Here is a 27,498-nt window from a genome sequence, read left to right as displayed (position 1 = left end):
TAATTGACACTTATTATTATTTTGGCACATAAGAAAGCTTTGTATATTCATAGTATATAGTTTAAAAGCTTTTTTTTCCTCAATAGATATTCCTAAATAGAGAATAAGAAGAAATATATCTGGATTAATTTACAGGAAATATTACAGTGTGAAATATATGTTTAGGATTCCTCATTTCTGTTCTAATGTTCTACTCTTTACCTTCTTTAATAAACTGGATTGGAAACATTTTGGAGACAAATTCAGAAAGTGGAAACTATTGGAAAACTTAACATGGGCAGTGGGTTTATGTATAAAAAAGTTCTTATAAGTGATTAAGTTTTTTGTGTGTGTCCTCAGATTTAAAGGATGTATTTTTCTTATGTATATATAATTTTTCCCTGTTTAATTTATTCTTTGTTTCTTGACTCTGCAGTGAAAATACACAAAATACATCATTATGCTCTGGAAGTGTAAGACGTTTTCCTCATGCTAATGCACAGATAGCAATAGTAAAAACAGCAGCCCAAAGGTAAGGATTCTAATTACCATTGTTTAGTATATAGTCCATGAGGTCGCTAAGAGTCGGACATGACTGAGCGACTTCACTTTGACTTTTCACTTTCATGCATTGGAGAAGGCAATGGCAACCCACTCCAGTGTTCTTGCCTGGAGAATCCCAGGGACAGGGGAGCCTGGTGGGCTGCCGTCTATGGGGTCTCACAGAGTCGGACACGACTGAAGTGACTTAGCAGCAGGAGCAGTATATACTTATCATCCTCTTTAATAAGAGTTGGTCACTGCCTTTTTTTTTTAAAAGAACCTTTTTTCTTACTTTCTAGAATTTCACTATGTTCCCATTGTCTCTAAAGAGATACTCATGTTTCTGATATAATTCATACCCTACAATTTTTTTATTTTATACCTACTTTTAAATAAATTGCAGTCTGTAAACAGACATTTTAAGTAAAAGCCATTCTGTTGGATTATATTCCTGTTAAATTAAGCTGATTTTTACATTTAACAGAGAGGTCTTCAGCTGGTACTTTAGTTCTGATGAGTAAAACTGTAGTTATTACTTTACTTTCTTTGTAAGGTTTATAAGATTTCATAGTATCAAAGTAAATCACATTGTTTTAAACGAGATATTTCTGTGTTTTCATAAATATGACTGTTCTCATTGATCATGAAAGTCCTACTTGAATCTTGAAATAGTTCAAGGGATAGTGTGATAGTTGATGTTCTTAAATGCTTTTGAGGTTTTTCATAACCATTTTTGGATGGTAATGAAGTTTCAGTTGAATTTCAGTTCTTAGTCAATTTCAGCCAACAAAAAATTTTTTAGGCTCCAACAATTACAAAATAATTTATCTCTTTATTTCTTGCATTTTGAATAGTTGCATTACATTTTTATAGCTAGTAAAAGTTAAAGGTTTTTTTTAATATGTGCTAGATGTTCATTTTAAAATATGTACTAGATGTTTTTCTTCAGTCTTTAGACTGCTGATCTAGACTGCTCTTCATTGAGAAAATGTGTCCTGACTCTTAGCCTTGCTGTATTTGCTATAACACAGAGTTTCAACTTAAAAACCTTAAATTTTTCTCATACTTTAGCACAATAAGAAAATCTTTTCTTTGCTTAAATATTTTTCATAGTTTTACTGTAAGATGTTTTAGAAATTCAGCTAAAAAAATGGGCAAATTACTATACATACCAAAAAATTGACTTGCCTTACACATCAAGCTCTGTGGCCTACACATAGCACAACATGAGAAGAAACAATGAAAGCAAAGTAATTAAGGGGAAGGAAGAAGTTTAGAAGGATAGACGCACTGTTTCTCATATACTGATCACATTGATACAATTCATCACTAAGAAAAACCTACTTTCTATTCTGAAAATGAGGTGTAAGTTGAAATACTAATTTATAATCAAGTGATATATTCTGCAACCAAGATTATTACTGGTTTAGAAGTTAACTAGTAGTTCAGAATTATTTACACTATGCCTTATTCTCCCCATTTCGCCTTTCTTCATTGGTAATGTTAAAAATTAATTTCAGTTTGGGAATTGGCTTGTGTTTTTTTTTAAATTCTGTGTCATGGCACCTCATACCTTGCCATGTATAAGGTATACATTACGCCTCTGTATAAAAAATTAGTTTCTGTTAATAGGAGTGGTATTTATTAGTAAAATAATGTTTCTTAGAAAAATAAAAAACGATTTCAAATGTATTTAAAAAACAATCCTGAGTGAAAATACAAGTGAAGGACAAGTAGGGGCATTAAGGGAAACCGTGAAGTGTCATGTCTACAGGACAGATTCTCGTTAGGTTTGTCTCTCATAGAATAAATATTTCTTAGTGCTACTGCAGTGTGACTGTCATTAAAAAGATTATGACTTGCAAACACTAGTCATTGAGAGTTTTCCCAATTTCCTTCCTTCAAAAGTTTTGAGTGATTTTATGCTACATACCTATGGCTCAGTGGGTAAAGAATCCACCTGCAGTGCAGGAGACACAGGAGGCGCAGGTTCATTCCCTGGGTTGGGAAGATCCCCTGGAGGAGGAAATGGCAACCCACTCCAGTATTCTTGCCTGGAAAATCCCATGGACAGAGGAGCCTGGTGGGCTAGTGTCCAAAGTGTTGCAAAGAGTGGAACATGATTAAGCATGCAGAATGCTACATACATGTACCTACATACATAGGTACAGAGTAGTCAAAGATGAGTATCACAGTTTTTTCCTTGAAACTCAAGTTTGGTTAGGGTAGAAGACAGAGTAACAAGTAAGCAAATGTTTACCTGGTGAGTACAGTAGCAGTATGCAAAGTATGTGTAGTACAAAGCAGTGAAAAATTCACAAAGGAAGTATTAAAGAAGCTTTTGAGTGTTTTAGCCTTAAGAGAACACTCCATGGGGTAGGAACCACATCTTCAATGAGCATGAAAAAAACCTTCACCCAAGATGATAGCTAGCAAACTTTTGGTTTTAATTAGTGTAGTGTTGGCACAATTGTCAGGCCTCAGATGTGTAAAAGCACACTGGCTTTTATGGTTTCACCTAATTTTTCTTATTTTCTCACCTCTGCATTTGAAATTAAAGGCAGTGTTACTAGTTGGTGATTCACACACATAATCCATGCCTCCTGGGGTGAGTGGTGTACCTTGTCTTTTAAGTAAATCAGACCTGCATTTTGTATAATTTGTAAGATATTGAAATAAGTACATCACACCTTTTTAATCTAAAAGAAAGGAGTGTTAAAGTATCAAATCAGATTAACTACTATTTGGAGGATATTATGGGTACAGTCTGGTTTCTTACTGCTATTCCAAATGTTAATTCATATTTAAAAGGTAGGTTGTTTATATACTAATAGTGATGGAGATAGTATAGAAAAAAATGAAATGCAGAAAATTAAAAATCTTTATAACTGTACCATTTCCACTCCTAACTTTAACTAGACTTGGAAAAAGAACTTATTTATTGATTAATGTTTTATTTACATTTTCGCCTTTTTTTAATTTTTATTTAAGGCTAGATAGAAAGACTTAAAAGGACTCTAGAGGAACATGAATGTTTACAAAAGCATATATAATTCATAAATAGGAAAATGGGCTCCTGGAATAAGCAAGATTTCATTATTAATGAAAAGTACCACTTTGACCAAAAGGAAGTCAAAAATCAAATCATAGATACCAGAATCAATCAGCTTGTTTTCTTTTTAAATTTTAAGAGCAGAAGTAGTTCAAAAGGAACATTAAATCAACAGTTTTACGAAGTCTTACATTACCAATAATGGCTTCCTGTCTCATTTTTTAAAAGCTTTATTCCTTCTTTTATTCTTTCTCTCTCTCTCTCTTTGAATATATAAGCTCTTCTAGGGCAGGGCTTGATAATAAACACATATTGAGGTGAGGAGTATTGGAAAACTACCATAACTCATACTTAAATATCATAGAAAATGCATTTTTTTCAAGTGTAAGAGACGTGAACATGAATGTATGTATTTTGGGGTTTTATTTTCTTCGTAACTCCTTTGGTTTATTGGAAAGAACCAAGCCCGTTTCTACTGTGTCTTCTACCTTTCTGTCTGTGGTACTAAACTCTTTTCACAACAGTGAGAACTCTGGGCACAACAGTGTAGAGTAGGAAATGACTAGATTAGGTATTAATGCCTCAGTTTTGGTTTTCATTTTACTTTTCTTAAAAATGTAACACCATAAGAAATAAATACATAAGGACAGACAGATTGAGCTTTTATGTTTATATTTTGTTTCACTTTAATAGGTTTATGATAGATAATTTTCCTTCATTTTTCTGTCATTTGTCCAATATAAATTTATCTTATACAGATTATCACATTTTTTAAATAACAAAAGTAAAATTTCAAATATGGTATTCATATAAGTTTGTAATACTTCTTTTCCTTATCATTAAAAAATTTTTTTAAAGAGATAAATGTTTCTTTACAATGTTGTTTATGTAAAACCAACTTACCATATTATTTTTTCTTAATTTGCCAGGACTGAATGGATAATTTACTTGTATGCTTCACATGATAGGAATTCAGGAGTTAATATAGGGACTCAGAGATTTTTATTAACTATGTTTTGCTTACAGTTCTGAATATTTATTTTTCTTTGTAATAGGAATAATTGCAGAATGTGACTCTTATTCTAAATTGAGGGTTTTATAAAAACCCTTGAGTAATTGATGTTGATAGCTTTTTAAATTTTCCATGAACTGTGGAAAAGGGTGGACCTTTTATACTTTGGACTTTTGAATAGAGGCCATGATTTTAAGTCCCAGGATTTTTTCTAGTGTCTCCAGCCATATATTTGTATTTAATATAAAGCTTTTGTGGAAAAGTGTCAACCTTAAATTTTTATTTTTGATTTTTTTTGGCTCAGAAGCAAATACAGTTGGACTTCTGTATCTGGAGGTTGCACATCTGTGGATACAACCAACCACAGATTAAAAAATATTCAAGGAAAAAATTCCAGAAAGTTCCAGAAACCAAAACTTGAATTTGCTCGTGCTTGCAACTGTTTATATAACATTTACATTGTATTAGGCACTATAAGTAATTTAGAAATGATTTGCTGTATATGGGAGGAAATACCATACCCTTTTATGTAAGGGACATGAGTACCCACTGTTTTGGTATCTGCATGGGGTCCTAGAACCCATCCCGTACAGATAACCAAGGGACTGCTGTAATCGCTCCTGATAACGGAATTGGGACCTCTAAAAATTGTATAGCTTTTAGAAAATTGTATTGTTCCTTGGAGACTATTGCTGTAACCACTCTAAATAACACATGTCCTAAAATGTTGTATCGTTAAATAAAGCTCTTTCAAGAATTTTTTGACCTTTATACATCCTTTTTTCTTCTTTAAATATGTTTAGATATAAATTAGTTTCTGTACTGACAAAAATTGAAAACCAATTTACATATCTGAGAGGATTGAAAGCACTAGTATATAACATATGTGATGTATTTAAAACAAGTAAATCATAGTTTTGCCTTATTGACTGCACTTACTAAAACTATAGTGATATATCAAAATGAGGTCTTGCCTCTTACGTTTTTTTTCTTTTTCATGTTTTAAGCAGTCTGGACCAAAAGGAAAGGTAAGCTTAATATTGATGAAATTAGAGCATGGATACAACAATAAAATATCATATTATTTATATGCTTTGAAAAATCACTGAATTCGAGTTCATCATTAAGCTTATTAATTATTTTAATAAAAGGAAACATAGCACAACGTGATATTTGATTTACGTGAGTAATATTTCACCATAATTCTCAACATACATTTTCCCATGAATGATTATTATTTATTTATACTGATGTGTAACTACTTTAAATAAAGTATTTCAGGATCTTAGTAGTAAAATTATTTTCAGTTACATAATATAAATATTTCTTGTTGTATTTTACTGATAATATTTTTGCTTAATACTTTATTAGAGTGAGGTGAAAAATTGAATAGAATACCTTAAGCTTGGAGTTAAAACTCTATTCTGACCCAAAATTTTGTGACAGAATTTTATGATCCTTCTTTGTTCCCTTTGTAATAATTCTAGCAGACACATCATCCTTTAGCAGAAATGTTGAATAATGTAACGTAAATAACATAGAAACAAGTCTTTAAGAACACATTTCTTTGAATAGTGAAATGATTGTAGTTGTTTTGAAGCAAATACCCTTAAGAATAGCTCTCTCCTCAATGTGTATATGTGGAAATTTTTGTGCATGTGCGTATCTTTTTGTCTTGCTTCCCTGAATCTCAGGAACCTTTTATGAATTCTCCCCTCCCAAAACAGGTAAACAACGCTTGTATTAAGACAATACTTTTGTGTCATTGGTGACAGTCAAAAGAAGGGACATTCTATACTTTGATTTAATTGTGTGACTTTGACTCTATACTTTTGTTTAAAGGTGTAGAGGAAGCAAAGAGGACAACTTACAGTGTTTTATAGAATGCTATATATTCCATCTTACTTCATGAACACCAAGTTTCTGAGCTATAAGGTGATTCTGTCAGCAAAAGATTTAGGCATATTATTTTATAATTCTGAAATACCTCACAGTTCTTATATGTTTTAAATGAATGGGTTGTGCAGATATTTTATTACTTATATCCTGGAAAAGAAAATTTATTCTTCTATTTCTCTTTGAGTAAATTATTATTTCTTGTCAGATATAGATTTTATGTCTTTTAAATTTTTAACTCATAAATGACTCATTTTGGAGAGAAGACCATTAATAAGATTTTTTAATAAAATTGCTGAAGAATATACATTAAATAACTATACAGTCACACATGAACCAGACTGTTGTTTTATAGAAATAAACATTCCTTCCTGTGTGTTATAGTAGATAAAATGCAGGTATTGTTATATTATCAGAATAGTATAGAGCTTAGAGTATTCTCTTTCTCCCAATAGCCTTGGAGAGTTAAACTGATTTTTTTCCCCCACTGTTTTGGCTTCTTAGGCATATTTCTGTTGTGGAAATTTATTCACTGATACATTCAGCAAATGTTTTAGTGACTCTATGTGCCAAGGCACTCTTCTAGGAGCAGACAGAAATCCCTACCCTCTTGGAGCTTGTAGTCTTGTTGGAATAAAACTGGAATAGGAATCAAAAGGTATAGAATTAAGTAACCAGTGTTACCATATAACTTACTCTAAAATGGGAATAATGATATTTGCCCAATTTTGAAGGAGATTTGTGAAGAACAAATGAGATAATAATTTGAAAGTGACATATATTCTGTAAAGTTTGAAATATCTGTAATAGATACTGAAATTCTTTGTCTTTTGTACCAACATTACAGTCAGGGACTAGCATAAAGCAGCAGGTATTTATAAAATACGTAAATACACTGGAGTGCTTTATTTAGCACCTTTGTTACTGTTAGCTTCAATTTAGTCCATTAATCCTTTGGATTCTTACCTAAAATTATTTTATCTTTGTCAGAGTTAAGCTGAGAAATTTTCTGTCAGTAGATTTTACTCTGGAACTATTTTTGACATAAGCCTTTTCCCCTCTCTTCTTACAAGCAAAGTCACATCTTTTTTTCTGACCTTTGAAGAGCAATAGAAAATTTTTTATCCTTATCCCTTAACATATGAAGGACTAAAAATCTCTGAACTAAATGATTGCTTTACAAGAGGATAGCTTATGTAATAAATTGAAAGATAGGAAGTTGTGGAAGGTTAAACTATATACTGGGCACAATGAGGTATATTTTAGGTTTAAAACCAAGCTGGAATAAATAATAAACAATCATTTTAAGGTCCAGAGCTTTCAAACTTAAAAAAATTGCTCCCATTTTTCTTTGTTGTAAGTGACATTGATGACTTAAGTGACTTCTTTTCTGACTCTTGGACAGTGGGTTATGAATACAGTGTACGTGCTGGCACCAGCAGCCTGGGATACTTAATCTGGTATTAGAACTGTTTTTTCCCCCCTCTTTAAATAGACTGTGACCCATTATGAAATGAGCACATAGTAATTTCAAAAGTTTTAAAAATATTTTATTATAAATAGTATGTTCATATTATACAGAATTTTGAAATAACAGAAAGGTACAAAGGTGAAAAGAATGTAGTGAAAGAATATATGTGAAACACTAGACATGTTTACTTAAATATGGGGTATGTTTGAAAAGACAACTGTTATAATGAAATATTTTATAATACATCATTAGCATCTTTATACATTTCTTTTACAATGTATTTTCCTCTGTCCTTTATATCTAACAGGGGGGTCATAGTAAAAATACAGCTGCATATTCTGAATTTTGGCTTCTAAAAATGATTTTTAATGATCACAGAATAGCTTGTCCTGCAGATATACATAATTTATTTACCCATTAACCCATGTCTGGTTGTTTTTCACCGTTACATATGACACATTGATGAACAACTTTGTATATAAATTTCTAAATATGTCTCTTAAGATAAATCTCTAGGAAGGATTCTTTATAAATATTTTTAATGTTCTTGATAGGTACTTCCAAACTGTTTTGCAGACAGGTAGTACCAATTTATATTAGCCGTATAAAATACTATCTTGATATCTGAGAAATGAGTATAGCAAGATACTGGATTGTAAGACTAATAGTAATTAAGTTTTTTTAATTCACTCATCAATTGAAGTATATATTGAAAAGATCAAAATTTCATTCATAGTAGAAACTAAAATATTCAATAATAAAATTAATGATGTATAGCTCCCTTATAAATATACCTAAAGAACCCTGATTTGAGGCATATATTTGGTTCCTGGTTGGTTATTTGATAGAGTTGCTCCTTAACATAAATTTAATGGAGTTTTAGTTAGAAATCCTGTTGACTTTGTTACTTTAGGAAATTTGACCAATTGACTCAAGTTTGTTTCGAAGAGTAAATATTGGAGAAGAGCAACAGTCTTAATTTTGTAAAAAGAGTAAATGAGGGAAGAGAAGAATGACATGCCTTGCCACATAATAAAGCATACTGTGAGGAAAACAGTGGTTGAATATGGAAACGTTAGAAAAGGTCTAAAAAGGAAGAAGGACAGTAAACAGACTAGAGAATCCAGGTGTGGTGAACTTCTGGCTAGCCTGTCTAATCAATAAATGTTTAGTTTACCATGCCTGAATTATATTATTTTCACATAGGCTAATATTTTGAATTCCTTTAAGGTGGCTGCATGGTAGCCAATGGTTCAGTTTTGACATTGTCATCCTTGTACTGCAATATTTAGATAATTGTTGGACCTGATAAATACACTTCCAATTACATACTGCCTTTTAGTTATATACATTTATTCCTTCCAACTATTTATCAAGTGCCTGCTATGTTCTAGGCATAAGAATACAGTGATGAACAAACAAAACAGGCAAGACCTCTGTTTTCCTGTAGTTTACATTTTGATGGACAACAACTGATAATGAATAAGTAAAGCACCTAATAAGTTCTGTGTTTAAAAGTACAATTGGATGATGTGATATAGTGTGACAATATGGTTTCTTTAGATATTCAGAGAAACTCAGCTACAAAGCTAACGTTTAAGCGAGGACTGACTGAATGTAGACTCAGATACAGTGATCATAGAGATGGCTTCTTCAGATAGGAAAGAGGTGGTACTAAGATATTAATGCTGGCATGAGTATGGTATGTTCAGAGAAAGAAAGAAGGACCACTGTGGCTGGAACTTGGGGAGCAAAGGGGAAAATGTTACGAGGGTTGCTTTAGTAAGGTCAGCTAGAACCCCTAGATCATAAAAGGCTTTGTAAGATGATCTCAAGAGTTTGAGTTTTACATTGGTGCACTCACTGAAAATGTGCAGTGCATTTTAGGTAGAGAAGTGTTACTACCTGATAAATATCTGAGATTTTTAAAAAAATAGTCTTTTATGTATGGTTTATGTGGTTATTTAATTGAGGCTAAGCTTGTTTCACTTACCAAATAGAATAGCAGTAATAATCTTTGACTGTTCAAAACTATTAATAGCTCAGCAAAGTCTAGGAATTAGAGAGGTAGAAAGACATAGGTAAAAGGAATCTTATGGCTTTTTAAGGGAGAGGGATTGAATGGGATAGGATGGGGAAGTGAAAGGATTTTAAAGATCTTTATGTCTTTGGGGTGTGTAGAATATCTTGCTTGAGGAAATAGTTGGAATCTTGATACCATGTTAATGAACATAGTATGCAATTGAAGTAAGAGTTGAGACAGGGAAGGTAACTATTGTATTTGTTACATTAACCAGAGGAGAAAAAAATAAATGAAAAGTAATTGTGGGGACTTCCCTGGTGGGCCAGTGACCAAGACTCCGCAATCCCAGTGCAGGGAGTCTGGGTTCGATTCCTGGTCAGGGAACTAGATCCCACATGCCTCAGTTAAGACACATCGAAGCCAAATAAATAAATTTAAAAAGAAAGAAAAGTAATTGTGTAAGTCAGTAAAAATAGGAAAAAAGAGGAAAGAATGAAACAAATATAAAAAACAACTAACTCATAAGGTAAGATGAAAGGAAAACATGAAGTTTATCAGCTGCAATAATTGTGATCAGGTTGAATATGTTTATTAAAAGACAAATATGTTGTTTAAACTCAGCTGTATCATACTATTTATAAGAATCAGCTACTTCTAAAATAATGGTTTGTAAGTAAAGGGTCTCTTGACTCTTAGAGTCAAAAGAGACACAAACAATATGGCAGAAACCAACAGACTATTAGAAAACAATTATCCTCCAATTAAAAATAAGTTAAAGATGCAAACAAAAGAAAAGCATGAGTAGAATTTTAGCAACAAATGAGACCAAATTAAGGATGAGAAGCATTAAATAGGATAAAGGAGTGCATTTCATAATGGACATACTCTGAGAAATGAATAAAGCTCCCCTAAAATATTTAAAATGCAAAAATGTTTTTGGTTAGAGTACAACTTTGGGAAATTTTAATAAATCTGCAAAAATTTGAAGTTTAAACATAAGTTTAGAATAATGGATTTTAATGGAAAATAGACACATTTAATTTTTGTTATAGAATTTACATCTTTTGCAATCAGTTACAGCAGTGGAACAGTTTATAAAGTGAATTATTAAAACCAACTAAAAATAAACCAGCACTCAGATCCTGGTTTCTAATATTCTAATAAAAGGAACCTGGAGAAATGGCTGATTCTAGGGATGGGTTAGAAGAAGGCAATGGCACCCCACTCCAGTACTCTTTTGCTTGGAAAATCCCATGGACACAGGTAGGCTTCAGTCCCTGGGATTGCTAAGAGTTGGACACGACTGAGCGACTTCACTTTCACTTTTTACTTTCATGCATTGGAGAAGGAAATGGCAACCCACTCCAGTGTTCTTGCCTGGAGAATCCCAGGGATGGGGGAACCTGGTGGGCTGCCGTCTATGGGTTCGCACAGAGTCGGACACGACTGATGCGACTTAGCAGCAGCAGGGATGGGTTAGGGAAAACACAAAATAATCTTAGAGTATCTTGTAGTATCAGAATCCAATTCAAAAAACCAAAGGGCGCTTACTTCAACAACACATACACTAAAATTGGAGCAGTACAGAAGATGTTCATGGCCCTTGTACAAGGATAACATGCAGATTGGTGAAGCATTCCATGTTTCTGTAAATTTTATGCATATTTTATCAGAATTAAAAAGGACAGGAAAGGAACACAAGAGCCAACTGAAAGAGCTCCCAAGGGCCAGAACCAAAACAATTGGATTATAACATAAAGTATAAAATAAATATCCATTGGTGGTACTGGTATAAATAATTGAATAAGTGATTTACTTACTGAACTAACCTAAAATTTTTGTAAGCTGCATAAAATGAATTGGGGGAAATTGACAGCTGCAGAAGAATTCCAAATAAATAATATATGTAGATACTCCCCTCTTCAGGAAGAAATAGAATTGAAGCATTGTTTAGTTGCTAAGTTGTGTCCAACTCCTTTGCAACTCCATGGACTGTAGCCCGCCAGGCTTCTCTGTCTACCAGATTTTCCAGGTAAGAATACTGGAGTGGGTTGCTATTTCCTTCTCAGGGGGTCTGACCCAGGGATCAAACCTGCGTCTCCTGCATTGTGGATTCTTTACTATTGAGACACCAGGGAAGAAGCCTCAGAGTTTAAGTACCCTTGCCTCTCTTGTGGGCTGGGCTAATTGAATTTGCTTCCAAATAGAACATTGGAACTGGAAAATAAACTTTGGAGTGGAGAAACCTGACAGACATTACCTTAGCCAGATGATCACAGTTAATCTTACTGGTGTTATAAATCACTGATATCATGTAACCTCTGATAGGATGTGATGAGACATCCACCAAACCTACAGGCTCGGTCTAGTCATGAGTGAAACACCAGACACACGTTGAGGGGTATTCTATGTAATAACTAACTAGTCTCTTCCGAAGTGCCAGGGTCATGAAAAAGAATTTTAGTCTGAGAAATAAAGAAGCTGCTTCTGTAGTGACTCAGATGGTAAAGAATCTGCCTGCAGTACAGAAGACCCAGGTTCAGTCCCTGGGTTGGGAAGATCCCCTGGAGAAGGAAATGGCAACCCACTCCAGTATCCTTGCCTGGAGAATTCTATGGACAGAGGAGCCTGGCAGGCTAGTGTCTGTGCCTAAAGAGTTCCATGGACAGAGGATTCTGGCAGACTACAGTACATGGGGTTGCAAAGAGTCAGACATGACTGAGCCACACACATGCACACACGCACACCTAGGGAGACAGGATCACTAAAAACAGTGAATCCTAGATTGTATTCTAGAACAAAGAGGATATTAGTAAAAAGTGGAAGAGCTCGTAAAATTCAAACAAAGCCTAGCATTTAGTTAATAGCCATGTGCAAATGTTGATTTTTGGGTCTTTTGACATAGATATGAGGGTGATGAAGGTATTAACATTAGGAGAAACTGGGTAAGGGATATAAGAGAATTCTGAACTATCTTTTCAACCGTTCAGTAAATCTAAATTTGTTCTAAATTTTATTTATTAAAAAAAAAAAGACTTCCAAAGCTGAAGCCCATCTAACCTTTAATAAATGGAACATTCTGATGTTATTTAAACAGTTTTGCACAGAAGGGGGAAAAGGTATCTAGTTTTATGCAGCTTGTGAAATATTGGATCCATGATCCATGAAATGAGGTTCTCTAAAACTTACATACAAAACACTTACTCAGAAGCAAAAGAAAGAAGAAAAAATGCTCCCAGTTAGTAGGGACACTTCTCTGCTTCTGCTTGGTTTAAGGTAGGAAAGAAAATCCACTGGGAAATTAAATCCTAGCCTTAAGCATCATACTAGTTTGAAGTTTGAAATTTTTAATGTCTGTTGAGTGTTGGAACCTTTATACTGAGAAATTAACAAAGTTTATTTTTGATTACCTAACAAAAGTTAACACAAGATTATAAAGTTCTTTTAATTCTCTTATTAAACAAATACTTTTATTCTGAAATTCTTGTTTAATTATATTAAAATTAAGGCATGCTTTTACTTCAGTAATTTGCTTATTTTATTTTTTAAAACAAAATTTGCTCTGTATAGGGCAAAGTATAGTAAATATCAGATACAGAGTGGCCATAAGGTTTGGAAATGTTGGCACATGTACATAATTTTTAACATGACAATACATGATGGTCATGGACATTATATGACATATATATTCATTTTGTTCCTCATCAGCAATGCATGGTTCAGTGCACTCTGTCAAATAGCAGAGAGCTGAGTGAATTAGTAATCTCTATATATCTGTGATATGTTGTCTTGGATGATTTATACCAGTTATTACCGAATGAACTTGTGTTTATAGCATACCCCAGAATAAGTAAAGCAGGTTTAAATAGACAAAAATCCAAATTATCTGTATTTCCAGATTTTGTGGCCATTCTGTCAAATCATTCTGCTTGTTGATAATCCTTAGTATTTAAGAATATCTACCGTTTCTATTGTCCACTGTTTTAATACATAGAGGTTTTGGAGTTTACTATAGTTGTATCATATTTTGCTTCAAATTTATTGCCTCGGTTGTATTTTATAGTTGATATTTTTATTTTTCCAGTGTAGAGTTATAACAGATTGAAAATTGATTGTATATGGATAAGACTATATTATATAATTTTTAGTGTGAACATGTGTAGAGTATAAAAACATGTACTTTAGGAGCTGAAAACCTTATTTTTCATAGCACTGGTACTGCTGTCTCTGAGGCAAATTCTCATCTTCACAATTTGTATCCTCACAAAATTTTGACAGTGTGGAAGCGACTCAGTTGGACCACATACTGCTCAATGATAATAATGAAAATACCATTACTTACCAATACTGATGCAGTTTGCTAGGATTTAGATTCTGGTGTTGCTATTTAGTAGTTCTGTGACCATGGGCAAGTTAATTAACCTCATTGTGCCTCAGTTTCCTCATCTGTAAAGTGGTAACAGTAGTATATACTTTATACGGTTATCATGAAGGCCAAAGTAATTAATAGATGCAAAGCACTTAGAACAGTACCTGGCACATTATGCTCACTATTTGCTAGCTGCTATCAAAAGTACACTACTGTCACTACTCTTACTATGTTCTTCTTGTCATTTTCTTATTTTGCTTTCAATTCAGGTGCTTTGACTTTTGCAATATAAAAATATGAAATCCTTATAAGGAAAACTCCTTTAGGATTTTTGTTTAATTTTTGTTGAATTGTATTGCTTTGTGATAGGTTTGATCACTTGTGCAAATGGATTTATAAAGAACAGAATAACCTCTTTTAATTCCCCCATTAAATAATATGAAAATATTTTTGGAGCCTTTCATTTGGATGGGGAAGTAGCTATTTTTAGCTCCCTCGTCTGTTGCACATCTCCTTCTTTAATGGTTTTATCCCATAATTTAGCTATAGGTTTTTTGCTTTTCTCCCAAACTGGTGTATATTTGGACTTCTCTGACATTTTAGGATCCTATTTACTAAGGATTCCTGTTCAGAATTCTGAGAATTGGTTGTGTGTGAAGTCTGACAATGTAATTAATATACTTTTTAAAGTATTAATAACCCCATTATATAGTCACAAATATTCATACTTGTGACTACACAGTATGAATACTTGTTTCATGATTTCTAGTTTTGTATATAGCTTTTTTTTTTTTTACTGCTTTTGTAATTATCCTGAAGAACAAGATCAAATTCAGTCTTTATTCCCTTTATTCATTGATTTTTAAATAGCTAGAAACATTTACAGCAAAATAGGGCAGATATTTATTCTAAGCTGAGTAATTTATTTCAGAACTGCATGTGACAATGAAATATTACAAGCCTTTCTTTTTTTTTTTTTTAAAGTTTTTATAAATGGATTATGAAGGTAGTTCCAAAAGAAAAATTCTAAAATTTTGTGCATTGGGGAGATATATGTATCTTCCCAAAGTGACTACTTTGAAAAGATAAATATTTGGATTCATTTATTAAATGTTTATTTGAAAGACTGCCCACTGTTGGCTGGCATAGATTAACAGTTTAAATAAAATATAATCACTGCCCTTAGGGATCTTGTAGTGCATTAAGGTTTAGTATGTTTGTGTGATATAGTGTTATTTTATATTACGTCTTTTTATGTAACAAGCTATGATTTGCTTTTGATAAACATATTGTAAGTATTCCCTCTACTTTTTCATTTTAAAAATATTTTTTTTCTTTTAGAGTAAAACTATATGAATTTCCTTTTTAGGAAAGAATACCCACCTCATGTCCAAAAATTTGAAAGTAACCCTGTAAGGTTAAGTCGGCCCCAAGGTGTTGGTAAGTGTGCAGTTTTATTTGTTAACACCTGTGAAGGGTTTTGAGTTGTTGTATGAAAGGTAAATTAGGGATGTAGCACTGGCTTTAGAATATTCCCAGTTAGACTAGAAATACATAGACCCATTTTTAATAACTGACTTGAGAATTTCTCATCTGAAATCACTGGAGAATGATTCAGAGAGTACACATTCAGGTGATGATAGTTGGAAGTCTTTTTGATTATATTAGCATTGTTGTTAAATTCAGGATCCAAATATTAACTCTGGATGGGTTATAGCTTCAGAATTCTGTTTTGTTGCACTATGTTATAATCTTAATATAGTGCAACAGTGTTAATTCAGTGGTTGCCTAATATATTCTAAATTTTAGGATCAAAATTATTCTAGACAAGAAAATCACTGAGTTAAAAAGAGACCATACCTGATAAAAGTGTGTTAATAGTAGATGTTGAAATATTATTGTAAGTAGAAATTTAATTTACATTGAAACAATTTTTTAAAAATTACTAACAAGAGCAATTAGCATTTATGAAAGCTGTTTCTACCATCAAATTGATGTTCATTATTTAGAGATTTTCAATCTGTGTGTCCATCTTGTTTTCCGCAGGCCTTTGCTTGTGTATTTTTCGGCTTTTTTAAAAAAAATTGAAGTATACTTTGATTTACATTATTAGTTTTAGGTGTACAGTGTTGTGATTCAGTATTTTTACAGGTTATTGTCCATTAAGTTGTTATAGGATAATGGCTATAATTCCTGTTCTATGGAATATATTCTTGTTGCTTATCTATTTTATGTATAGTAGTTTGTATCTCTTAATCCCATAGGCCTTTTGCTTGTTTTAAATAGCAGTAGTGTCTCTTACTATCCAAAATTGAATGATTTTAAGCAGCTGAGTTTTTCCTGGTTGCCAACAGTTTCTTTTCTTTTTTTTTAAAGCACCTGTATTTTTCTATAACTTGGATGAAAATCTTTTGTGTATATATAGAACATATTTTATAAAGGGAATATTTGAGACATAGATTCTTTCTTAATAATTTTGCAGTTGTTATGAATGTGAATTAGTATACTTTGTAATGCATAGTTATGCTCACTAGGTTTATTAAATGTGGTAGTAATGACTAGCTTCTTTAACATTCATACCTTAAATCTTTACTGAACTCATACCCCGCACTTGAGCTGAGTCAGATGCTTGACATTGATTATCTGCTTTTATCCTAGTTCCCTACCCAGGATCTCAATAAGCTAAGTCCAACTTTACCTCCGTTTTGTACAGAGGAAGAAATTGAGGTTTGCAGGGATTATATAACTTGCTCAAGGACACAAACTAGTACTGGAATCCAGGTCTATATGATGATAAAGACCACACGTTCTCTTAACCACTGTGCTTTACTATTTTCTCCCTAGATCAAAAAGAAACTTATTTCTGATCCTCAGGGAAGAACTACACAATAGGTACGGTTATCATTCCCTTTCCCCAGATGCATTTCAGTAAGTTAAGTGATTTGGCCTGTTATATGGTTTTAGATATCAGTGAGCCCCAGACATTTTACAAACATTTTTTGTTTATTCAGAGACTTCCCTGGTGGTCCAGTGGTTAAGAATTTGCCTACAAGTGCAGGGGACACTGGTTAGATCCCTGGTTTGGAAGGATTCCCTATGCCACTGGGCTACTAAGCCCATGAGCTACAGCTACGGAGCCCACCTGTGTAGATAAGGCCGTGCTTTGCAATAAGAGAAGCCACCATGGTGCTAAGCCCAAGCACCACAGCTGCAGAGTACCACCCCCCATCCCCCACCCGCAAAACTAGAGAAAGTCTGTGTAGCAATGAAGACCCAGGGGAGCCAAAAATAACGAAATTAAAAAAAAAAACTTTGTTGATTCAGTGACATTCACTAAATAGATAAGAATAACCTTTTTTAAAAAACCTTTTTATTTTAAAATCATTTTAAGTGAATACTGAAAAGTTATAAAACTAGAACTCATTTACCTTTTTCCCAGTTGCTCTTAATGTTAGCATTAAGAGCATGTTATAGTCATGTTATAGTCATAGTACATTTGCAAATAAGAGATTGTCACTGGTATAACATTTAAACTAAGCAGATAGACATTGGTCTCATTTCACCAGTTTTTCACTGATAACTTTTTTCTGTTCCAAGATCCAGTTTGAGGATCTTATACTGGTTACATCTCCTAAGTTTCCTTGATTAATTTGAAGAATACTAGTAGAATGCCTTTCTGTTTGGAAGTTTGAATAATGTTATCTTATGATTTGTTGTTGTTAAGTTGCTCAGTCATGTCTGACTCTGCAACCCCATGGACTGCACTGTTACAGGCTTCCCTGTCCTTCACCATCTCCTGGAGTTTGCTCAAACTCATGTCCATTGAGTTGGTGATGCCATTCAACCATCTCATCCTCTAATGTCCCCTTCTCTTTCTGCCTTCCATCTTTGCCTGCATTAGAGTCTTTTCCAATGAGTCAGCTCTTTGCATCTTATGATTAGATTGAGGCTGTTCATTTTTGGCAAAACTTTCATGAAAGTTAGGTTGTGTCTTTTTCTACACATTATATCAAGGGTTGTATGATGTTGGTTTGTCTTAATTACTGTTAAACATGATCTCCTACTTAGGTAGTTTCTGGTGAGTTCTTCCACCATACAGCTATTTTCCCCTCCTTATTAATAACTTGGGACTCTGACACTATGCAGATACCCTCTTTTTCCTCAAAATTGTGTCCACTGATACTAGCATCTTTTGGTAGCTCTTGCTGGCAACAATTATTACTCAGTGTTTATTAATGGTAGTCTTCTATTTTATTTCTTTTACATGTGTTAATTGAAAATTTTTTATAGGGAAGAGCTGTACTTGCTGCTTTATTTACTTACTCAGTTTGTGCCTGTGGACTCATAATAAAGTGTGTAAATATATATATATATGTATGTATATGTATAAATATTACCTGTCCACATGAAACATGTTAGCTTTGGGAAAGGGATATTGGTATATTTAGCTTGTAAAAAAGTGACAGTGTTAGTTGCAGTTGTTCAGTCATGTCCAACTCTTTGCGCCCCCATAGCCTATAGACCTCCAGGCTGCTCTGTTAATGGAATTCCTCAGGCAAGAATAATGGAGTGGGTAGCTAGTCCCTTCTCCAAGGGATCTTCCTGACCCAGGGATTGAACCCTGGACTTGTGTATTACAGGCAGACTCTTTACTGTAGTGACCCCACAAGAGACTGAGCCAGACTTGCCTGCGAGTGTCCAGGAGTCTCCGGCTGAGTTGTGGGTCAACAGAGACCTGCTGCAGAGTCAGGGGCACTGAATACACCAGTCCTGGGAGCTACATAAGTCCTGGTGTGCTGGCATATGTGAACCATGAACTTCCAGATGTTCAAGCTGGTTTTAGAAAAGGCAGAGGAACCAGAGATCAAATTGCCAGCATCTGATGGATCATTAAAAAAGCAAGAGAGTTCCAGAAAAACATCTATTTCTGCTTTATTGACTATGCCAAAGCCTTTGACTGTGTGGATCACAGTAAACTGCAAAATTCTGAAATAGATGGGAAAACCAGACCACCTGACCTGCTCTTGAGAAACCTGTATGCAGGTCAGGAAGCAACAGTTAGTACTGGACGTGGAACAACAGACTGGTTCCAAATAGGAAAAGGAGTACGTCAAGGCTGTATATTGTCACCCTGCTTATTTAACTTCTATGCAGAGTACATCATGAGAAACACTGGGCTGGAGGAAACACAGGCTGAAATCAAGATTGCCAGGAGAAATATCAATAACCTCAGATACACAGATGACACCACCCTTATGGCAGAAAGTGAAGAAGGACTAAAGAGCCTCTTGATGAGAGTGAAAGAGGAGAGTGAAAAAGTTGGCTTAAAACTCAACATGCAGAAAACTAGGATCATGGCATCCAGTCCCATCACTTCATGGCAAATAGATGGGGAAGCAGTGGAAACAACGGCTGACTTTATTTTCTTGGGATCTAAATCATTGCATATGGTGGCTGCAGCCATGAAATTAAAAGATGCTTGCTCCTTGGAAGAAAAGCTATGATCAACCTAGACAGCGTATTAAAAAGCAGAGACATCAATCACTTTGCCAAAAAGGTCCATCTAGTCAAAGCTATGGTCTTTCCACTATAAAGAGAGCTGAGCGCCGAAGAATTGATGCTTTTGAACTGTGGTGTTGGAGGAGACTCTTGAGAGTCTGTTTGACTGCAAGGAGGTACAAGTAGTCCATTCTAAAGGAAGTCAGTCCTGAATATTCATTGGAAGGACTGATGCTGAAGCTAAAGCTCCAATACTTTGACCATCTGATGCGAAGAACTGACTCATTTGAAAAGACCCTGATGCTGGGAAAGATTGAAGGCGGGAGGAGAAGGGGATGGCAGAGGATGAGATGGTTGGATGGCATCACCATCCAGACGGGCCTGAGTTTGAGCAAGCTCTGGGAGTTGGTAATGGTCAGGGAAGCCTGACGTGCTACAGTCCTTGGGGTTGCAAAGAGTTGGACACGACTAAGCGACTGCACTGAACTGAACTGATAGCTCTTTTGTGTTAGGTCAGTTCAGTTTTGTGTCTCTGCTGCTAAGTCACTTCAGTCGTGTCCGACTCTGTGCAACCCCATAGACGACAGCCCACCAGGCTCCCCTGTCCCTGGGATTCTCCAGGCAAGAACACCGGAGTGGGTTGCCATTTCCTTCTCCAATGCAGGAAAGTGAAATGTGAAAGTGAAGTCGCTCAGTCGTGTCCGACTCTTAGCGACCCCATGGACTGCAGCCCACCAGGCTCATCCGTCCATGGGATTTTCTAGGCAAGAGTACTGGAGTGGGGTGCCATTGCCTTCTCCGCAGTTTTGTGTTAGGTAGGTTCATATATACTTGGATATAGTATGAATGATAGGGCTATAATAATGTGTATATTGTTTCATAAAGATTGCGTTTTATTTTAGGATTCCCTTGGAGATAGTTTTTAAAATAAAATTTTCACACCCCAGGATCAGTAGTTAGTGGCATAGCACCTGGAATAATTTTCTCCTTTAAAGGTATCACTATCTTTTTATAGTTCTTAACACTTATGAGGACTTCCTTTATTATTTTTCTCCTTTATTTTGCATTTAAGAGGCATTTAATATGAATTATAGTTATTTATCAGCACTAGGCTAGTAATTACTGATGAACAGTTCTGTACAGTTAAACTGAAACTTGTAAAAATTAAGTATTGGTGTAATTTTTGGACATGTCACATATCACTGTTGATTTTTTGTTTGGTGTTCTTTTTACAGTTTTTCTAAGCATGAAAAATAATGTCTTAAGATCTCCCTTTTTCTTTCTGATTTCTTAAGCTTCCTTTTTGGTTTCCATTCTGATTGTGTGTTCTTATCAGAGAATGAATAGATGTTATATGCTGTCTCTGAGTAAATATTTAATTAAATTCTTAATGTAATTACATTATGATTCTAACTTAAATCATCTGACTTAGCAGTGTTTTAACTCATTTGCAGAAGAAATATATCCCCTCATCTTAATCAGTCAAGGTATCTTCTTTTAGTATCTTAACATATATTGATAACTTGCCAGACTTCTGTGCATATATAGCTATTTTTTGATGCATTTATACTGTGTGTATTGTTGTATAACTTGCATCTTGACTGTTATGATATCTGGTTCCTGTACTCTCATTAAGAGATACTGGAATTCCAGAGGAATACCACAATGAAACACAATTACAAGAATCAAATGGACTATAGCCAAGTCTCTTATTTTTTAATAGATGTGAGGTGACCCACTATATTTATATAGTATAATTAAATTTTAATGTTTTGATATTATATATTATGATTAATAATTTAGCACATTTTGTGTATTTTATATTATTTCCTTAGATCACGTCCTTAGAAATAAAATTACAAGGTCAAAGGTTATGTACATTTTAAAGACTTTTGATATGTTTCTGCCAAAATGCTTTCTATAAAGGGTATCAGCACCCAACAGGCATGATCTATGTTTATTTTCTCATATGCTCCTCAGCAGTATTAGATCTTACCATTCTTTCAGGCTTTGCCAGACTGATTGGGAAATAGTATTTGTTTTTTCACATTTCCTCATTAATGACCAGGCATTTTATATGTTAAGTGGATTTGAGTTTCTTCTTTTATTCATGTCTGCCTGTTGTGTTCTTTGCCTAGTGTGTTCTCTGTTTATCACACATATTCAGCATAGCCCAAAGTGATTTTTAAGGTGATTATAATGAGAATATAATATATGACTTTAGTTTTATTTTATAATGAAAATCGGTCATAGTAACAGCGACATGATGGAGAAAACCATTTTTCTAATTTGTCTTTCTCTTTTAAAAGGTGATAAAAATAACTTAAAAGCAAATAAATAACCACAGTACCATAATAAAGATAGCTGTTTGTATTCTAACTATCCTTGAGGTATATATTTTCCAGCAGAGCTAAATTTTCAAACAAAAATAAAGGGCTATCCCTGCCCCACCCAACCTCCAACTTCTATTATGAAAATTTTCAAACATACCAAAAAACCGACTTTTAAAAGTGAATTTACATGTACCATATAGATTCTGTAATGAACACTACTGCATTATGTATTTATAAATAAACAATAAGAAATTGAGTGAAAATACACAAAATATATCATTATGCTCTGGAAGTGTAAGACGTTTTTCTCGTGCTAATGCACAGATAGCAATAGTAAAAACAGCAGCCCAAAGGTAAGGATTCTAATTACCATTGTTTAGTATATAGTCCATGAGGTCGCTCAGAGTTGGACATGATTGAGCGACTTCACTTTGACTTTTCACTTTCATGCATTGGAGAAGGCAATGGCAACCCACTCCGGTGTTCTTGTCTGGAGAATCCCAGGGACGGGGGAGCCTGGTGGGCTGCCGTCTATGGGGTCTCACAGAGTCGGACACGACTGAAGCAACTTAGCAGCAGCAGTAGCAGCAGCAGCATTATATATTTGTAAATCTAATCATTTTTATAAATTCATCTTCTTTTTCCAGTACATTTAAAATTACGAACACCAGTATAGTTTTACTCCTAAATACTTCAGCAGACATCTGATTTGAGTTCAATATATATTTGTTTTCTTTTGAAATAGAATTTACATATAATGAAATTTAAAAGCCATAAGTGTACAGTTGAATACATTTTGACAGGTATACACACCTTTCTAACCCAAGGCCCTGGGAACACATAGTGTAAATGATACCATCACTTCAGAATATTCCCTCATGTTCCTACCAGTTACTTCTCATCTCTGCCCCATCATAGGTAACCATTTTCACATAAGTGGAATAATACAGTATGTACACTTTTATGTAAGTCTTCTTTTCCCTCAGGATGAATTTTTGACATTCACCAGTGTTGTTGCGTGCATTAGCAATTTCTTCCTCTTTAGTATTGTATTGTAGGGCTGTAACAGTTTATTTATCAATCTCCTATGATGGATACCTGAGTTATTTCTAGGTTTGTTTGTTTGTTTGTTTTTTATGAGGAAAGCCACTATAAACATTCTTTTTATGGAGGACCATTCTTTTTTAAAGCATAGAATAGATTTTAAAATTTATTCTAAAGAGCCAACCACTTTTACTTATCTCATAATAGCTTCCATATTTACCTTTTCTGCATACCTGGACATAGGGTGGTATATTAAAAAGACATTGAGCTAGAAAATCCACCAGGAAATACTCTAATCTTTTTCTTTTTTTAATCGAAGTATAGTTGATTTACAGTTTTAGTTTCTGGTATACAGCAGAATGATTCAGTTATATGTATAGTATGTGTTCTTTTTCATATTCTTTTCCACTAGATCATTATTAATACAAGACATTGAATATAGTTCTCTGTGCTACATACTAGGGCCTTATCTTGGTATTTATCTATTTTATATATAGTAGTTTGTATCTGCTAATCCCTAACTCCTAATTTATTTGTCTCACCCCTCTCCCCTTTGTTAATCGTAGATTTGTTTTCTGTGTCTGTGAGTTTGTTTCTGTTTTTTTTTTTAATTGAGTTCATTCGTATCATATTTTAGATTCCACATACATTGATATAAGTGCTGTCATATGATAATTTGTCTGCCCGACTTCGTTTAGTGTGAGAAGCTCTAGGTCCATCCATGTTGCTGCAGATGGCATTATTTCATTCTTTTTTTTACGGTAGGGTGGTATTCCTCTGTCTATGTTATATGTTCATCTGTTGATGGACATTTAGCTTGCTTCCATGTCTTGACTATTCTAAATAGTGTTGCTATGAACATTAGAGTGCATGTATTTTTTTTTTTAACTTGCCTTAATGTAAGTTATTTATTTATTCTTATCTGTAATATATATATTTTATTGAAGTAGAGTTGACTTACAATGTTTCAGGTGCAAAGCAAGGTGATTCAGTTATACATATATATTATTTTTGAGATTATTTTCCATTATAGATTATTACAAGATACTGACTATAGTTACCTGTGCTATACAGTACACCTTTGTTTCTTGTTGCATACCTGTTTTTTTTTAAATTATAAATCTAACATTCTTTTCATATTAAGTCAAACAAGTGGAATCAAAATATTGCAAGGTTTTTAGTTAGGCAAAAGTTGGTAAGTTTTCTAAAATATATATATTATACATGCTATTTGTATGTATGTATACAGAAGCTTTTCTACTACACTTGATAAGAAAGAATATCAAAGGAAGAGATGGAGAAATTGGAAAATATGAAGTGAATGATATGGGAGCATGGGATATGAAATAGCAACAGGGAAACCAACTAGGTAAAAGGAAAACATAACATAGTCCAGTTGTTTTCAAACATGGCTGCTCATTAGAAACGTGTCTGGAGCTTTGGAGGAAAAAAACAAGCATTTGTATTTTTTTTTTAATTCAAAGATAATTCTAATATGCATCTGGATTTTAGGCTTTTCTATTAAACATTAGTTTTGGTTTTTGAAATAGAATTTACATATAATGAAATTTACAAGTCATAAGTGTACAGTTGAATATATTTTAACAGGTATACACACCTTTCTAACCCAAGGCCCTGGGAACACATAGTGTAAATGATATCATCACTTCAAAATATTCCCTCATGTTCGAAAATTTAGAATTGTTATTTTTCTGTTGATCGATCATGATACAGTGGTATTAAGTGAGTGAGAGTTATATAATCACAGTAGTAATAGGTGTTTATCAGTTTTCACAAGAAATAGCCAGACAAAAAATAAAAGATAATTATAATTGCAAGTCATAATGGGAACGTGATTAACCTAACATTATAAAATGACATGCAATTTGGGGGTTCCAGCAGAGTGATGTGGTAAGTGGAAGTGCATTCATGTACTTATTTTCATCCACGTAGCCGGTCTGTGTCTTTTGATTGGTGCATTTAATCCATTTAAGGTAATTATATATGTGTGATCCAACAAAGGTGGCACTAGTCGTAAAAACTCACCTGCCCGTGTAGGAGATGCAAGAGTCATGGGTTTGATCCCTGGGTCAGGAAGATCCCCTGGAGAAGAGCATCGCCCCCCACTCCAGTGTTCTTGCCTGGAGAATCCCATGGACAGAGGAGCGTGGTGGGCTACAGCCCATGGGGTCGTGCCAACCCATGCCTCCACAGGAGACCCTTCAGCACTACCAGGCAGTTTTGGTTCAATCTCCTGTGGGGTCACTGTTCTTTTTCTCTGGATCTTGGTGTGGGCAAGGTTTTGTTTGTGCCCTCCAAGACTGGAGTCTCTGTTTCCTCCAGTCCTGTGAAGTCCTGTAGTCAAATCCCACTGGTCTTCAAGGTCATATTCCCTGGGGATTCCCAGTCCTTTTTCAGATCCCTAGGCTGCAAAGCCCGACGTGGAGTTGAGAACCTTCACGACAGTGGGAGAACTTGTTTGGTATTATTGTTCTCCAGTTTGTACATCACCCACTGGCAGGTGTGGGATTTGATTGTATCATGGTTGCCTCCCTCCTACTGTCTCGCTGCAGCTTCTTCTTGGTCTTTGGATGTGGGGTATCTTTTTTTTGGTGGGTTTCAGCGTTCTCCTGTCAGTGGTTGTTCAGCAGCTAGTTGTTATTTTGGTGTCATTGCTGTAGGAGTACGTCCTACTCCGTTGTCTTTAACCAGAAGTCAGCATGTGTCTCTTTGAGCCAGAGTTTTGTCTGGATTGCTAGATCATATAGTAGTAGATCATATAGTAGTTGTAGTTTTAGTTTTTTGAGGAACTCCATACTGCTAACAGTGTAGGAGGGTTTTCTTTTCTCCACACCCTCTCCAGCATTCATTGTTGGTGGACCTTTTAATGATGGCCAGTCTGACTGGTATAGGGTGATACCTCATTGTAGTTTTTTTTTTTTTTTTTAATTGTAAAGAATATTTTATTTAAAAATTTTTAACTTTAGGAAACTTGATTTGCAACATTTTATTGGTTTCTGCCATACAACAACACAAATCAGCCATAATTGTACACATATCCGTTCCCTCCTGAACCTCCCTCCGCTTTTCCCATGCCACCTCTCTAATCATCACAGAGCAGCAGACTGGGCTCCTGTGTTATATAGCAGCTCCTCGCCAGCCATCTGTTTTACACGTGATAGTGTATGTGTGTCAGTGCTGCTTTTTCCATTTGTCCCACTGTGTCCACAAGTCCATTCTCTTCATCTGCATCTCCATTCCTTCCCTGCAAATAGGTTCATCAGTAGCATTTTTCTAGATTCCATATATCTATGTTAAAATATATTTGTTTTTCTCTTTTTGACTTATTTCACTCTGTATAACAGGCTGTAGGTTCATCTACCTCACTGGAACTGACATTTGTTCTTTTTCAAGGCTGAGTAATATTCTGTTGTATGTATGTATCACATCTTCTTTATCCATTCATGTGTAGATGGACATCTAGGTTGCTTCCATGTCCTGGCAGTTGTAAATAGTGTTGCAGTGAACATTGGGGTGCATATGTCTTTTAGAATTGTAGCTTTCTCAGGGTGTATGCCCAGTGGTGGGATTGCTGGGTCATATGGTAGGTTTATTCCTAGTTTTTTTTTTTTTTTTTTTTAAAGCACTCTCCATGCTGTTCTTCATAATGGCTGTATCAGTTTACATTCCCACCAGTAGTGTAGAGGGGTTTCCTTTTCTCCACATCCTCTCCAGCATTTATTGCATATTTTTTGATAGTGGTCATTCTGACTGGTGTGAGGTGATACCTCATTGTAGCTTTTGATTTGCACTTCTCTAATAATCTCTAGTAATTAGTGATGTTGAGCATCTTTTCCTGCACCTGTTGGCCATTTGTATGTCTTCTTTGGAGAAATGTCTGTTTTCGTCTTCTGCCTAATTTTTGATTAGGTTGTTTGTTTTGTATGAGCTGTTTGTATATTTTGGAAATTAAGCCCTTTTTGGTCACATCATTTGCAAATAATTTCTCCCAGTTCATAGATTGTCTTTGTTTGGCTGATGGTTTCTTTAGCTGTGCAAAAGCTTATTAGTTGGATTAGGTCTCATTGGTTTATTTTTTATTTTTATTTTTTGCTTTTATTTCTGTTGCTTTGGGAGACTGACCTAAGAAAACATTGGTATGATTTATGTCAGAGAATGTTCTGCTTATGTTTTCTTTTAGGAGTTTTATGGTGCCCCATCTTAATCTTGGTGTTTGTTTTGTGTGGTCTTGGATTAATACTCTGTTCACCTTCTCA

At 34.4% G+C, this 27,498-nt stretch overlaps 1 protein-coding gene across 1 annotated transcript in view; it reads left to right on the top strand.

Moving 5' to 3' along the window:
* SENP6 (SUMO1/sentrin specific peptidase 6) overlaps positions 1 to 27,498 on the top strand; it is a 122,388-nt gene that overhangs the window by 41,884 nt on the left and 53,006 nt on the right. The window contains exons 7-9 of the mRNA XM_010855270.1: positions 416 to 511; positions 5,594 to 5,614; positions 15,715 to 15,785. Coding sequence (XP_010853572.1) covers positions 416 to 511; positions 5,594 to 5,614; positions 15,715 to 15,785 — 188 coding nt within the window. The remainder of the gene's footprint in view (positions 1 to 415; positions 512 to 5,593; positions 5,615 to 15,714; positions 15,786 to 27,498) is intronic.

This window comes from Bison bison, unplaced genomic scaffold, assembly GCF_000754665.1.
Source record: "Bison bison bison isolate TAMUID 2011002044 unplaced genomic scaffold, Bison_UMD1.0 scf7180017864362, whole genome shotgun sequence".
Lineage (NCBI taxonomy): Eukaryota > Metazoa > Chordata > Mammalia > Artiodactyla > Bovidae > Bison > Bison bison.
Note: the sequence above shows the minus strand (reverse complement) of the source record. Positions and strands in the feature narration are given on the sequence as shown.